Genomic DNA, 16,736 nt, shown 5'->3' on the forward strand with positions numbered 1-16,736 from the left:
GTATGGATGGTGGAAGCAGGTGACCCGTCAAAGCTGCAGGATGAGGAGGTACATCTGGCCGGGAGCAGGGGACCTGGCAAAGCTGCAGGCATTACTGGGGGCATTGTGTGTGGGGCATTACTGGGGGCATTGTGTGTGAGGGGCACTGCTGGGGCATTGTGTGTGAGGGGCACTGCTGGGGCATTGTATGTGAGGGGCACTGCTGGGGCATTGTGTGGGGGGCACTGCTGGGGCATTGTGTGGGGGGCACTGCTGGAGCATTGTGTGTGAGGGGCACTGCTGGGGCATTGTGTGTGAGGGGCACTGCTGGGGCATTGTGTGTGAGGGGCACTGCTGGGGCATTGTGTGTGAGGGGCACTGCTGGGGCATTGTGTGTGAGGGGCACTGCTGGGGCATTGTGTGTGAGGGGCACTGCTGGGGCATTGTGTGTGAGGGGCACTGCTGGGGCATTGTGTGTGAGGGGCACTGCTGGGGCATTGTGTGTGAGGGGCACTGCTGGGGCATTGTGTGAGGCACTGCTGGGGCATTGTGTGAGGGGCACTGCTGGGGCATTAGGTAAGGGGCACTGCTGGGGCATTAGGTAAGGGGCACTGCTGGGGCATCATATGTATAAGCAGGAGTACTGCTGGCATTATGGTCTGTGGCATAATGGGCATCAGTGTGGGGCATAATGTGCAATGGGCATAATTTTGCGTGGATTAATGTCTAATGGGCATCACGGTGCGGCATAATGTGTAATGGGCATTATGGTGTATGACATAATGTACAACAGGTATTACGGTGTGTGGCATAATGTCTAATGGACACTATGGTGTGATGCACAATGTGTAATGGGCATTACGGATAAACAGTGTAGCAGTGTATATTGATTTAAGTAGCCTTTCATTGTTTGGGTTTGATCTGTGAGGCATACTATTTCACTGTGTGGGCCTTCATGTTTATATGTCATTGTGCAGCCTTCAGTCAACTTAAGCGTGTGAGGACAACGACCATTCCTGCGGTAACCAATGTCTGGTCATGCAGGTTGCAAAAGAGGTGTCAGGTAATTGTTTTCCTGCTAGTTCACACTCGTTATAATTAGACCACGCCCCTTATAATTAGGTCACACCCGTTTTTGGGAGCGCGCCTATGGCGCGTGCAATTTATTCAATATCAAATTATATATGGGGGGGGGGGAGCACATATTTTACTGTTTGCACTGGAACCCAAATTGGCTGCTGATAACTATTAGGGTGTGTGTGTGTGTGTGTGTGTGGGGTTATGTGCTGAGTATGGGCGGCTGTGCCAACTATCTATGAAGGACTGTGCTGATGTTATAGGGGAGCTGTGATTCTATGGGGCTGTCCGAAATTCCGTAGGCGATTTTAGTGGCCCTCGGGCTTCACTGGATTTTTTTAGGTGGCCCACGCTGTCTTAAAGGTTGAAGACCCCTGCTCTAGAGCAACTCACTTCTTAAAAAAAAAAGGATTCATCTTGGCACCAGGTTTGAATTGCTCTATGCTCTGTCTTTGTGTTCAGTGGCGGTAGAAGGTGCAGGGGTGCACTGGCTATAGGGCCCTAGCGTGTCCGGGGCCGTGGGCCCACAAGCAACCCCTCTGCACCCTGTTTTTTTTTTCAGTCATAGGCTCTGGGGAGGCAAGCGAACCAGCAAGAGGCAGCTGCTGACCCCTGCCAGTATCTTCCCTGTGCCTGCCAGCAACACCATAGAATCTGTGTATGTATGTATGTATGTATGTAGTCCATCTATGCCCACCCCCTGGTCTTTCGATAAATCCATGCCCCATCTGTCCATCCATGCCCCCATATGGTACTGTGTCCATATATGCCCCTCTGGTCTATACTTCTGTCCATCTATTCAGCTTCTGTTCCAGCAAGTTACACTTCTATTGCTTCTGCTGCTTTGCAAGAGTTCCACATTTGTGTCCAATGACTCTCCTTTAGCAAGGACTCTGCATTACCAATATTCATCTGTCCTCAGCAGTGCTTTGCTTAAATCAAGGACTTGTACCCCTATTAACGCCATGATACCAGTCCACTTGCTAGCATACTATTGGTGTAAGTTATATAGTAGCTGTGGCTAGCACAGAGGCTCAGGTTCCATTCCCAGTTATGTGTACTGGGGTGTGGGTTCCAGGTCTGAGTATATATGTTGGAAGCACAGATACTGTACGAGCTTCCCGCCTCTAGTCTAGTTCTTGGTAACAGTCTAGTTTGATTTAGGTTCTGAGTTTCTACTTGTTTTGTTCCCAGAGCTGCAAGTAGTGGGCTCCAGCACAAAGTTCCTTAATTCAGATGCTGGGGCGGAGTTCACCACGGTCAATTCAAGGGGCTCATTCTGGTGGATTCCAGTTAATAATTGGAGTCCATTCTTTGGTCTCAAGAATCATTATCTTTTCTCTTTACTCTGTTTCTGGCAATCCTGTATCTAGATGAGCAGAAGTCTTATTAAAGTACCTAGATTCGGCTTTTAACCAGCTTTAACTAGACCCAAGGGCCCGGATACTGATCAATTAATACCGATTGAGATCTTTATTTTTCAGCTCAGTTTATGAAGGCAGAATAGCAACCTATGGGAAACTAAGGGGAGCAATAACCAAAGTTGGGTTATCCTGTAGGGTGGGGAGGAGTCTGGAAGGTAAGGGGTAGTTAAAGAGGGGGTGATCACAGCTCAGAGGGTGTTAGGGATCTTCCACTTTGTCAAATCAGCTCTAAGCACAATTATGCATTTGCATACTTCATGTTAACAACATGTTTCAGGAGAATTCAAATCCTACCATGTTCTACATGTTCAATGACTCTTAGAGCTTTCCGTGCTGCCCAGCCTCCCATAGACACATGATCTTCAGTAGCAGCACTAGTTGATAGGGAATCTACAGAGGAGGGATGGCACAAAGCCTTGTTTTCAGAAACTGGTACAAAAAAATGAAAAGAAAAACATTAGCAATGGCAGATAGAAATAATATTCGGATATTGAAGTAAAAAAACCTAGATTTGCTTCCCACTTTGTTTGGACTAGTAGGAGAGCCAAATACAGCCTTCAGGTTTTGTATCCACACACACCAGTGACGTTGACATATGCCTTACTTGTCTACACAAATTTTATCTGGCATCCCACATGACTCATTCAGACTGTCACTCCATACTCTGGATAGATATTGAAACTAACATGCTACACATGTCCTCCCTTGCACTTCCAGCCTCCTACATCCACCTTCCCCCCATTGCATTTTATCATTGTCTATCTACTGTTTGCCTTTTCCTTGGTAACTATCTCCCACAGAATAATTACCTTATATAGAAACCCTGCCTTTCCCCTGTGCTTGGATCCCTTTGTGTTTCAAAACTAGACATGAAAGTTTCCCAGACTTCTCTGAGCATAAACACTTACTTGATTTCATTTAACTGCTATTCTGTATGTCCTAGTTATTTTTATATCCCCCCCACCCCCCAAAAAAGGAGTTAAGCTGCCCATACACGCTGCGATCCCGGCGTGCGTTGTGGGCTTAAATAGCATCCATCACATCCATGCAATATGCCTTGTGCATGCAATGCAATGCGATGTGATGTGATGAAAAGCAAGTACAATATGTGCAGCACATACTTTTTGTACTGTGCGATGAGGTGCCGCGGGAGCGAGCACCTCAAAGCACACATCATACCGCCGGGATCACAGCATATATGGGCGGCATTATTTTAATTTTTTAAACACAATGTATGAAGTAGATCCCTTTACAATATCTCTGACCGATATAATAAATTTTAAATAAATGTCCATAGCGCTTCATTAAAACTGACATGCTTGATGTCTGGCAATATAGGTCGTACCATTTAATAATAATATGACATTGACAGATGATTGCTGAAAAAAGTACCAAAATAACCTTATATGAAGATGCATCAAGGACATGTACCTGAAGCTTAGATGATTACCGCATGTTGCTTATGCTTGTATATAAACCCAAAATGGTTAGTTTTTGGTTCTTTTATATAATAGTGTCATGTTAACACTATAGTGCACAATATATATTATGTCAATTTTATTTATGACATTGAGCACCACCACCCTGAATACATACAGACACTTAAAAAGCATCAGAACCACCCATTTCTATGTTGAACTTGCTGTGAGGAACCACATCGTGTTCTTGGCTGTACACGTAGATTGTTATCCTGAAGAGATCTATTATTCAAGTCAAAACCCTGATTTTAGATGCATTTTGTACCCGCTGCAAGCAGTGCAATTTTTCTTTGCTGGGAGAACCTTGTAATTCTGGATAAATTCCTCAGATGTAAGAAAGGGAAAAGGGGATTCATTTTGGCAGCTAACTGATGTAGAAATTTCAAGCCACCATCCATGGCAATGCCAGAATTCTGCATGTTTAGGGTCTTGTTATTCTGAACCCCCAAGGATAATCCCTATTGTTTGGGCTATACTGTAGTCTTGTCCTCTGACCTGTCAAAAGGACCTCTGTTTAATTAGAATTCAGTCACAGCCAAATGGCACTCATCCACTCCACCCCTTTTATTGGGCTATTTGTACCTGGACCAGTACAGTTGTGTATTATCTGTAAAACAGTGATAGACCAGGCAATGGCAGTGGCAGTATGTATGCTGCAAAAAGCATGGAAGACAGTATAGAACAGTGGTTCCCAACCCTGGTCCTCAAGTACCCCCAACAGTGCACATTTTACAGGTCTTAAATTACAGGTTTTAAATTATCTCCACCTGTGATTTTTTTTAAATCTGTTAGAATCAGTGCGCCTGCTGGGTGACCTGGAAAATGTGCACTTTTAGGCACACTTGAGGACCAGGGTTGGGAATGACTGGTATAGAACCCTGTGGGACTCCACAAAGCAGTGGCACTAGTGATGATGACTACACTCCACCAGAAGCTATGACTGGCAGGTGAAAAGTGGCTTGAACCAGCTAAGGACTGTGCCATCTACAGTAGTCCACAGAACTTTTCTCAATCTGAATCTCTTGGCCCACAGTATCAAATGCTGCAAAGAGATCCAGAAGGATTAAACTGAACAGTCATCTCTTGCCATCAGAAGATCATAAAGCACACAGACAAGGGCGTTTTTAGTTCTAGGGCATCTGACTAATGAATGGAATAGATCATAAATATCATGGGTTGATGAAATGTAATATACTGGTCTATAGTTATTCATAAAGTCAGGATCTAAATTATTTAATTGTATGTAACCCTTTGAGTATCAACATCTGTGAGAGATGAGCAAAATATCCGCTAAATATGCCAGCGTCGCTCACATTGATTATATAAATTCAAATAAGAAATGTTGCGTAAAAAAGATAATATTTCCTGTATAATGTAAACACTACAGGTCATAATGATGAATAAAAAGGTTTTCTTGGCAATTTTCACACCTATTTTGGCAAATTCAATTGGCACTCAAAGGCTTAAGAAGAGGTCTACCAACTGCTTCCTTTGGGGGTTCAGGAAAAATGCCTGTTTGCAAAGTGAACTATTTTTGTAAATACAGGGCCAATTATTTCCATACACCCTAATAAAAGCTTGCCTGAGGCAGTGTCCAGATCACAGGTGGTGGAACACAATATTTGGGTAATATCAGCAATGTCTTTTACATCCATTGAGTCAAGGTTGATCTATGAAGATAGTTGGCTTACATTGAAGGCTTTGAAACTTTGGCTTCCTTGATGGCAAAGTGGGGATTTTAGCATAACTAGGGGCCCATGCTGTAAGTTCTGGCTAACTATTGAAGAGTGTATAGTATGGGCCCCTTGATAAACATATACAGTAAATACTGTAGGACATGCAGGATATACACCGTAGCACTGTTAAGTATAAAGGATAATTCAAGTGCACAGTCTGGAAGATGATCCCTAGTCCAGAGAGCAGGCCCGGCCCTCAGACAGCGGGGTCCACCAGGGATTCCCCTGTAACCAGGGCTATTTAGAATAAGGGCCTCAGTTCCTGCTGGAGCCTGCTGAAAAATAGCCCTGCCTGTAACCCTGTGAGCTAGTCTGACCCTCATACAGAAAAGCAGAGCTGGCCTATTGTAATGCGCTGTAATTGTTGTGCTATATAAATAACTTGGAAATAAATAATACCTAGAGCAGCAGCTGTGCAATGTGCGATCATAAAGCCTGAGTTCAGGCCTCCTTCTGTAACTAGAAATGCTGGCAGCTCACTGAGAGAGGGATTGCAGAGTCTTTCAATTCTCCTCTCACTAATTGCAGCAAGTTCATGGACTCCAATAGCAAGATAATCCAAGGCCTGTAAAGTACAAGAAATGAAAGAGTTATCAAATCCTCCAAAATACAATATCTGTAGGAATATCAAAGAAAAGCTAATAGAAACTGGGGCGGTTACCTTTGCTGGGTATTCTCCATGAAAATTCCCACCTGATATGGTCTCCCCTCTTTCCGCAAAAACCATCTTTATGGACTTGTTAAGAAAATGTTTTTTTTTTTTTGGTACGGTGTTCTGCCAATGCAGGAGAGTAATAAAGAAAAGGCAAGTTTACAGAAAGATTTGCACATTTTGCAGCCTCATTTCCAGTTCAGCCACCCTCAAAAGCCACTGTAAAAACTAAACACAATTTAAGCTATATTTTATTTTGAAAAATGAACAACCCAGCAATTTTAATTGCTGCTAAACAACTATATTTATTTACAGTTTCTTATATAGCGCACACATATTACGCAGCACTTTACAGAGAATATTTGAACAGTCACACATACCTCCCAACTTTTGCATCCCAGCAGTCGGGACGCTGCTGCTGCGCGCTGCAGGCGCGCCGAAATTTTCGGGGGCGTGGCCTAATTTGGGGCGTGGCCTATACTCGTGGCTCTTCCGCAAGGCCACGCCCCCATTTTGCCGCTATGGGGCATGACCCAGAGGCTCTGTGAGCCTCTAGCCATGCCCCCAGCCCCCTGGCTGCGGGAATAGACGCTGTGCGCATGCGCACAGCGTTTATTCCCCGCTGCTTAGCAGCTGACAGGGGGGACTCCCAACAGCCCCCCCACACCGCGGGACACTGCCGCCCGCGGGTGGGACATCGGGACAGGCCCTGACAATCGGGACTGTCCCGATAAAATCGGGACTGTTGGGAGGTATGGTCACATCAGTCCCTGCCCCAGTGGAGCTTACAATCTATATTCCCTACCACATGTACACGCACACATTGCATTCCTGAGCACACAGAATCATTACTGGAACCCCCAAGTCTGTCTGTTGTTACCCAATTTGTTTTATCACTGTCTACTATTGTAAAGCGCAACGGAATCTGCTGCGCTATATAAGAAACTGTAAATAAAAAACACAACAAACATTAAGCAGTACCAACACAACAGGATTTAATGTGTGGGTCATAATTAGCTGAGGCTCTCAGTGAGCTATGTATGTATGTATGTATGTATGTATGTATGTATGTATGTATGTATGTATGTAAGCATACCTTCCAACTTTTAATGCTGAGGTTGCAGACCCTTTGCACGCGCCCAAAATTTTGGGGCGTGGTCTCATGGCAAGGGTGTTTCAGATGTGGGCTTTGGCATTTCTAAAGCTGCCCATACACAGTCCGTTTAACGGATCCGTTTGGGACTTAAATAGCACGCATCGCATCGGATCGCATGCCTTGTGCATGCAATGCGATCCAATGCGATGTGTAGCTAGTACAAAAAGTATGTGCAGCACATACTTTTTGTACCGTACTAGGTGATGCGCGGAAGCGCGCATCGCATAGTACAGAACGGAGCCGGTCCACAACGGACCGTGTATGGGCTACTTAAGACTGCTGTAACTTTTTCAGGATCAACTTTCAAACCTTCAGAGGACAGAATATGACCATGAAAATGAACCTCTTTCAGCTTCTTCACACATAAAGTCTTCATTTCACTTGTCGGCAAGGATCCAAAAGTGCTAGCAATTTGCGGTCATGATCAGCCTCTGCTTCCTCTTCAGTCTCACCACAGCCAACTACAAGAATATCATCTGCTATCGCCTCAATGCCGCTAAGTCCAATCAGCAATTCATGTTATTTTCGTTGGTAAACTTCAGGTGCTACAGAAACTCCAAATGGGAGTTTAAGCCATCTTTTCCTGCCCCATGGGGTCCAAAAGGTGGTAATATAGCTGCTTTTATCATCCAGCTTGCATTGCAGAAATGCATCACGTGCATCCAACAGTGTGAAGATCTTTGCTTTGGGCAGCTTATATAACACATCCTCCAATGTCTGCATAATGTAATGAGTCCTCCGCAGTGCTTGATTTTAAAATGTAGGATCAATACAGATTCTTAGCTTGTCAGGCTTTGCCACAATGACCATATTGCTAATCCAGTCAGTTGGTTCAGCCCATCTAGTTCATACTGATCTAGTAAAGCTTTTAGTCTTGGCTTAGGCACATTGCATGGAGCACATTGGAATGGCGGAACACTTGGATCAAGTTCAAAATGTAGTTCTCCAGGAACAGATGTCACTGGTCCCTTGAACACTTCATCATAGGCATCTATTAATTCCTCTTTCCTCAATGGTCCAGACAAGTCATGTTCCATCTTATGTAGCTCAGCAGGAATAGTAAACTGCATCAACCCCAAGCGCTCACAGGTGGAACCTGATAATAATGGTTTCTGATTGGCCTCCACATATTCATGAACCGTCCCAATGATCTCATCAGCTCTCCAGAATACAGCTTCATTTTAGTGTCACTTGGCAGTAATGGAACTCTAGGAGCTAATTTCATCTTATCTTCCAGACTCATAACATCACATGTTGCCCCTGAGTCTAACTGACATGGTTGCCTCTTATTATTAAATAGTCAGATGTGCAAACCACTTCTGGCCTGCTGATCTTACAGTCACAATGCGTTCTGTTGTGTAAATGCCCTTAGCACTCTGTGTCTCAGCTTCAGGTGTGTCTTCTAATGTGTGCACTCTTCCTGCTGTATTCCAGAGCTTGCTTGACAGACACACTTTTGCAAAGTGATTGGTGACACCACATGAGCTGCAGGTTTTCCCAAATGCTGGACTCTGCTCTTTCCCTTGCCTGTGCCTCTTACCACAGTATTTACAGGCTGTGTATCTGGCTGATGGTAAGCTCTGCTGCCGATTTGTATACTTTGGGTTATCCAGTACATTCCCCCTGCTGTGCTACTGTGTCTGCAGCATTTAAATTATCAGTCTGTCTGTCCATTGCCCTGATTCTCTGGTCAGTGAGCTCAGCTGTGCGACACATCTCTATAGCTGCTGACAGATCTAAATTCCGCTCTCTTAAGAGACGGCGACTTGTGCTTTCACAGTTTATGACCACTACTAATTTGTCTCATAGGCGCCGAAACCGTGGGTGGTCCGGGGCCCGAGCACCCACGGAAATTGAGGAGCACCCACGGGCTACGGCAGCATGGTGATTGCTGTGTGCAGCAGGGAGAGGTTGGGCGCTGGTGATCCGGTGGCAGAGGTGCAGCGGTGTAGCCTGCGCCGCATCACGGAAGTCATTGAGACAGTGAGTGACAGAGGCTGGAACTCGCTCTCCGCCCGAACTCTCCCAGCTGCAGGCCGTGGGGGGGGGGGGCGCGCACGGCAGTCTGTGTGTGGGGGGGGGGGGGGCAGTAGCACCCACCAGAAAAAAACTGAAAGCGGCGCCCCTGATTTGTCTCTTATGAGTTCATCTTTTAATGTGCCATACTCACACGTTGCTGCCTTTTCTCTCAGCCGGGTAACAAACTTAATGGATTCGCATTCCTCTTGCTTACTGCAGTTAAAAATATACCTTTCAGAAATCACATTTTTTGCAGGCTTAAAGTATGCTTCCAATGCATCCAGGATTGCCTTTACATCTGTTTGCTGCTCCTCAGTAAGATTCAGTTTGTGCTTATACACATGGCGACACTCACCGCCCATCACTCTCCTCAGTGTGGCTGCTTGCACCTGAGCTGATTTATCAGCAAGGCCTGTGGCTAAAGAAAAGTCCTCAAACTCTGCTCTAAAGTTCTCCCAGTTAGTGCACAAATTGCCACTCATCTGCATCCCATCAGGTAGAGGAATGTTGTTAGTAGATGCCATGTTGCTGAGCTTCCACTCCAGAGAAGGCAGAGGAGTTTAGCACGATGATGATTCAATCCACTTGATATCTATGCAATCCTTATCCTTGTCTTGTCGCTACAGGTTTTCTCATAAGCCTGAGCTGCTGCACTACCAATAATCAGCATCATTTGTGGGCTCGGGAACTTCTGACACCATGTTTCAGATGTAATAAATGAGGACAGACACTGCATGCTAGTTTCAAGTAGCCATGTTAAACAAGAACAGCAGTAACAGGAAACTGCACCCCCAACTCCCATGGCAACACTAGGTGTGGCCAAATATATAAGATTGACATTACACAAACAAACGGGCCTTAAAATTTCATCACTCGCGGGAGGCCACTCCCCGGGACACTGCTGGCCCTGGGTGTGAATTCGGGAACATTCCCTCAAAAAATGGGATGTTTTTCCTGCGGAAAGCGGGACAGTTGGGAGGTATGATTAAAGTTTGTCGCTCTGCTTGTTCATCCACTAACAATACTTTCTCTTTCTTTTCCCTTGTCCACACAATAGCTGCTGAACCCCTCTCTGGTGAGTATGGACTCCCTCCTTGTACCTATTAATGCCCAGGGGATAGGGCAATCCTGATGCCATGGTTCCCCAGAGATTCCCCCCTCTCCTGACTGCTGAAGGATGACTCTTCCTGAGCCCAGAGGTTGCACAGGCTGTGGCTGTTATGCCATAATCACCTATTAGCCATCAATAAATAACATGCAGGAACACCACCCCTGCAATATAGAAGAGTCAAATAACGACTAATCAATTTACTTCTGGGTTCAGACACACTTTTTTTTTTATTAATGATTACATACAATAAACTTTTTATATTTTAATATATAATTAATATGTTATGTATTCATTTACTGAGTATCCATTCTTTACTGAATGCTACTTTCACTGGGTGCATAAATGATGACTAGGACTTACTCTATTGTCTTGCTTCCTCAACAGCTGTATAGCAGCAAGACATAGGACCTTATTCTGGTTCACACCGCTCATTCAGGCATCCCCGTCACTGGCCGTGTTCCCCGCACGGCTGCGAATGGATGTTTTGCATAAACATCCATTCGCAGACTTGCATGCAGGGACCAAATCATTCGATGTACCTTGACCATCAAATGATTTGGAGCATACACGCAAAATGAAGACACTCTTAGGTGAATGCGTGGTGGACCGAATGGACCAGAATAAGGTCAGCAAAGCACTCTTGGCGAGATGATATCAAACTTTGGAAAGAGATCGAATCTGACTAGCACAGATTTGTATTTCAGTTAATACCCGGATTTTTCGACTGCATTAGAGATTTTAGTGAAGACTGGCAATATTAAGTATGCACCATGCTCATAATGGGGGTTATTCAGATTCACTCAGAAAGGCACAGTCACTCTCTAATGGACAAAACCATATGCACTGCAGGTGGGGCTAATGTAACATGTGCAAAGAGAGTTCGATTTGGGTGTTTTATTGTTTCTGTGCAGGGTGAATACTGGCTGCTTTATTTTTACACTGCAATATAGAAATCAATTTGAAGTACAAACCCCACCCAAAACTAACTCTCTGCACATGTTACATCAGCCCCACCTGCAGTGCACATGGTTTTGTCCATTAGAGAGTGATTGTGCCTTTCCCAGTGAATCAGAATAAAACCCAATATGTGTTGGCCTTGGGATGTGCACTGACAGGGCTGACTTAATGGCAGTCCCAGAGGAGTGGCCACACCATAAGGTGACCAATAACGGTCAGGCTTGGTGGCAACCATGATCAATTCTGGCCTGGGCAGTGACACTTTAATGATGCCTATAGAGAGCCGGCTCTGCAGCTATGCCCTGACTGCAGATTGTGAAGGGGGATGTCCAATACCATTTCACCTATGGGCATCTTGACCTCCAAATTCGCCTCTAGCATCATAAGTTGGGTGGCAAGTGCCATTTGGTAGGGAGCCCCTGGACCAGCACCCTGGGTCAGGTCTAGATTGTGGCTAAGGGCAACATCTATAGACTGGCTTTGTGTATACTCAGCAGAACATCCATACATCTCAACTTGCATATGGACTTAAAAATCAATTAAGATGATCTAGAGCAAGATGGGAGGTGTGGCACTGGGTAATACTAAGGAATACTGTGCTTGAACCAATTTATTTGACAAATTTGTATCAATCTATTTAATTTCACATTTTTTGTATGTGGCCAAGTTAATAATTATGCAAGAGAAAAAAAAAAACATTGGGTGGTGAACAAAACATGGCAAGATTCATTCAAAGCAATAAAAGGATACAGGGTTGTCTGTTGCGCTATTAATTTCAGTCTCGATGATGTTCTTTACAAAGTCAATTGTATCATTTACCACGCCATGTACCTGGAAAGAGACATTTCTCATTCAATATTAGATGCAAACATATTAACAGATAAACAGATTAAAAAACTTTTTCTCCACTGTGACCAAAGTAAAGTATGTCAGAGGGGAAATATGCCGTCCAGAAATGACAGAAAAATATTTGTCACATTGATAAATAACAAGCAGTATTGGTAAAATGATAATTTCTAGCAGAAACATGTTAACACTGCAGAGACATGGTAGAGGACAGTGTTATAACCACATACAGTAAAATAGGTTCACTGCCACTGGCAAGTTTCATGCTTCTGTGCCGTAAATATCAGCCATGCAGTATCCACACAGTGTTGTCACACATTCAGCTTTTTACCTGTGGGCAGCAACGCAGTGTGTAGGCATCCTGAACTCGATCACAAAATCTATGACTTTCTAGAAGTAAAATAAAAAATGTAAATTAAAAAAGTGACACAAAAAAGTGTAAGCAATATATATTTAAAGTAAAACAAAACAAATCTCCTACTAGTTTGCTACCCTACCAAAGGATATACACAAAGATTACTTTATACCTGTAGATGTTCAAAATCTTATACGAGGAAGTGGAGTATCACCACAAGATCTTTGTTAAACAACAGCCTCATTCCATTATGTTGGTAAGTGTCCTTCACACATCAAAAGCACAGGGTTGCCGACTTGCACGAAATCCTCTCCGGGAGAAGCCCGGAGAGGAAGCTTTCATTCCAAGTTTGGGGGCAGGGTTTAACGGTGACGTCATTAAGCCCCACCCCCATTACGGAAAATAGCCAAAATAACTGATCTCCATGGAGGGGGCGGGGCTAAAATGACACGATTGTGCCATTTTAGCTCCGCCCCCTCCTCTGAGACCCGTGGATTGCAGCATTTAAATGCCGCGATCGGGGGGGGAGGGCTCAGTGGGGCTCCCCTGACTCCGGGAGGGTTGCCCACCCTTCTGGGTGCCGGGAGGGGGGACCCGATTTTCAGGAGACTCCTGCAAATTCCGGGAGGGTCGGCAACCCTGCACAAGCATTAGATCCTACATGCCAGTTGTATAACCTCCCTTACATGCACATGGGCAGTATGACTGGCAAGTCCCTGAGCACCTATACATGCATTTTGCAGCATTACAAGGGGAGCTACATATGTATTAGCCTAGGGCACCTGGAACCTTTAATTGAGCCCAGAATCCAGCCATACTCTGACCCAAGTAGTTACCCAAAAGGTTGCTTCCTATAAGTTGAATACATGGAATGAACTAGACTAGTCTTATCCCCGCTCATATCTGTATGGTCTATGGAACTGTTGGCAGAAACAATTCACGGGTGCTGATGATGAGTTTTTATTTGTCAATACACCTAAGTTCTCCTCGTAAGCCCGGCATAATATTCTATAAGCTTCAAATACCTCATATTATACACTTAACACTTCTAAGTGAATGCTGTATACTTTACAAGGATAATTTGGCAATTTATAAAGTATAGACACATTAAACTAAATACATTTCTCAAGATACATCTATAAATTTAGCTATACAGATTCCTTCATCTCTCTCCCCCAACAGCTCCCATAAAATGATACCACTCCTTAAAAAGTTTATTTCATTGCATTACCTCTTCTCAAATCAATTCTTTACTCATCTGCCTTTGTATGGAGTGGAAAATACTGTACCATAGACTAGTCAGGGAACCACATGTATGGAATTAAGCAAAACTGTGGCTTCACTGCTCCCAAATGAAATAGCTTTCACTTGTTTAGCTTGAATAATCATAAGTACTGATTGGCTCCTGCCCCTCCAAATCTCAGAACACATTTCTCAAAATCCTTCTCTTCTATGGATCAATCCAAAGAATAGGCCAGTAAATGGAATAACATTACCATTACACTGGTATAGTTGGTTAAATCAAACTTGGTCTTTAGGACCCTTAACACATTATCTAAACTAAAGCATGGGTCTCCTTAAAACTTGGACAGTAATGGCCGAGTTTGGGAAACTTTGCCTTAAGGAGTATGCCTGGTAGCATAGTTGCATGGGACAAAATGTGAAATACTATGGTGAATTTGAACGGCCATCTTCATGTTTTTCCATCCTTGCTATCTAAACACTGGCCCCAAATTCCATTGAACTAAATGGCATAACAATGGTACAGTTATAATACAGGATATACATCATAATTCTTTTTTTCAAGTCCTTATTCAAACTTCAGGATTTATTTTATCTTCTGTCCTGACACTATTATTTAGTACCAAATTAAATACGGGATTCAAATCAAAAAGTCCCCGATTTACTACTCTTAGGGCTAGATGTATCAAGCTTCAAAAGTGATAAAATGGATAGTGATAAATCAGCTCCTACCTGCAATGTCACAGACTGGGTTTGAAAAATGTCAGACAGGAGCTGATTGGCTGGCAGTTTATTACTTTTTAAAGCTTGATACATCTGGTCCTTACCCTTTTGCTTCTTACATGATGTTGGAATTCTCTTTGACGAACCATAAAAGGTAGTATGTAGCTAAAAATATTGAAAACATACAAACCGTTGCAGCTACTGTAAATAATTAATGGTTTTAGCTTTACAAGTTTCAAAATTCCCTGATAGATATAACGAAGGTCAAAGTAATAATATAAATAAAATTAGCATGATGCCAAGCTAGGAATTCATTCAATGGGGGGAGGGTATTCAATCCCAAATAATATTTCTGTCAGGCAGAAATATCGTCCCATTCTTGACATGAGTAGGTCAAATTGACAATCAACCTATTTAATGTTGGGTCCATTTTTCCGAATGTCGGAATACATTCTGACAGTTGAAAATTGCCTCACAGCATTGAGGTCAAGGGTTTTGATTTTAACCATGTGGAGTTTGTATATTCTCCTAGCATTTGTATGGGTTTCCTCCTAGTACTCCAGTTTCCTCTCACAATCTTAAAATATACCACTAGGTTAGGAGATTGGGGAGAGCTGTGCCAGTCAATACCAGACATAACTTTTCCACTCTTAAATTTCAACCACCGTGCTTTATAAAATTATTCAGGGACAGTGTGAAGTGGCGTCCCACTAGGTGAGGATATATTATATCCTTTTTAAAATCACTCAATGTTGTCCTATGTGTTTTTCTTTTTTTTTTTTTTTATCTTCGCAACTATTTTAATGAAACCAATAAAAGTCATGTTTTATTATTAAATTCTCTTTTGGTGCACCAACCAAAGACACCCTTTCTCTGTCCTCCACAATATACCACTAGGTTATTTGGCTTCCAACAAAAAAATTAACCCTAGTCTGTAAGTGTGTGTCATTTCAGGGTTCTGTGGGGGTAAATTTATTGTGTTTTTTTTTTTTGGCTATGTGGGGAATGGATTTGGATTTTCCCTGTGGGTACCAATGTGTGATTTTGGCACATCACTCTCCCTTTTTGTATACGCAGCTATGCATACTTGGTAGATGAAAGGATTTTCAGCTTTCACAGATCACAGAGGGGCAGATTTATTAAGCTCGGTGAAGTGATAAACTGTCTGGTTTTTATCACCGGCCAATCAGATCCTACCTGTGAAGTTACAGGCTTGGTTTGAAAAATGACAGGTAGAAGCTGATTGGCCGGTGATAATAACCAGACAGTTTATCACTTCACCGAGCTTAATAAATCCGCCCCAGAGTCCATAGTGCCTGACCTAGTCCCATCAATGTTACATATTAAGCAATTTCTGTTACCTGCTATCTCTGATGGGTGATGATCAGAATCCAGGAGTGATCTAAAACGAAAGGCCACTTCTACCTGTCCAGGATGAGGGCGTAGTTTGTGGATATCTGAAAGTAAAATAAAATATTAGTAATAATTGTCATTAATGTACCCACAATGAAGAGGGGCCAAGATAATGACCAACCAGAATCAAAGGCCTTTGTAGTGCCCTTTAGGACTTCAAGTGTGAGGGCAGCAACAATGTCAGCTTGTTTAGCGATTGCAGATGCTCTCTCCACAGCTTCACATCCCAGAGAGGTAATCATCTGGGTCCCATTGATAAGAGCTAGACCCTGTATGTAAACAATAAATAGCAGTTATACTTGATCAAACATGATTCTTTCATTATTATGAGTGCAAATTTCTTTTTGTTTACAAACGTCTTTTAATACAGTACTGTGTCAAGCGTGACAGTTCACATATGGGGCCAGATTCTCTAAGCTTCAAAAGCGATAAAATGGAGAGTGATAAACAGCCAGCCAATCAGCTCCTACCTGCCATGTCACAGACTGTGTTTGAAAAATGTCAGACAGGAGCGGATTGGCTGGCTGTTTATCACTTTTGAAGCTAAGAGAATCTGGCCAATGATCTT

At 43.4% G+C, this 16,736-nt stretch overlaps 1 protein-coding gene across 2 annotated transcripts in view; it reads right to left on the reverse strand.

The window, feature by feature from the left end:
• HAL (histidine ammonia-lyase) overlaps nucleotides 1-16,736 on the reverse strand; it is a 52,671-nt gene that overhangs the window by 11,521 nt on the left and 24,414 nt on the right. For both annotated transcript variants that reach the window (XM_083182432.1, XM_083182433.1), the window contains exons 12-18: nucleotides 16,290-16,437; nucleotides 16,117-16,212; nucleotides 12,767-12,825; nucleotides 12,340-12,420; nucleotides 6,356-6,421; nucleotides 6,094-6,259; nucleotides 2,775-2,909 (exon numbers count right to left, since the gene is read on the reverse strand). In XM_083182432.1, coding sequence (XP_083038558.1) covers nucleotides 2,775-2,909; nucleotides 6,094-6,259; nucleotides 6,356-6,421; nucleotides 12,340-12,420; nucleotides 12,767-12,825; nucleotides 16,117-16,212; nucleotides 16,290-16,437 — 751 coding nt within the window. The remainder of the gene's footprint in view (nucleotides 1-2,774; nucleotides 2,910-6,093; nucleotides 6,260-6,355; nucleotides 6,422-12,339; nucleotides 12,421-12,766; nucleotides 12,826-16,116; nucleotides 16,213-16,289; nucleotides 16,438-16,736) is intronic.

This window comes from Crinia signifera, chromosome 4, assembly GCF_055691185.1.
Source record: "Crinia signifera chromosome 4, ASM5569118v1, whole genome shotgun sequence".
In the NCBI taxonomy this organism is placed as follows: Eukaryota; Metazoa; Chordata; class Amphibia; order Anura; family Myobatrachidae; genus Crinia; species Crinia signifera.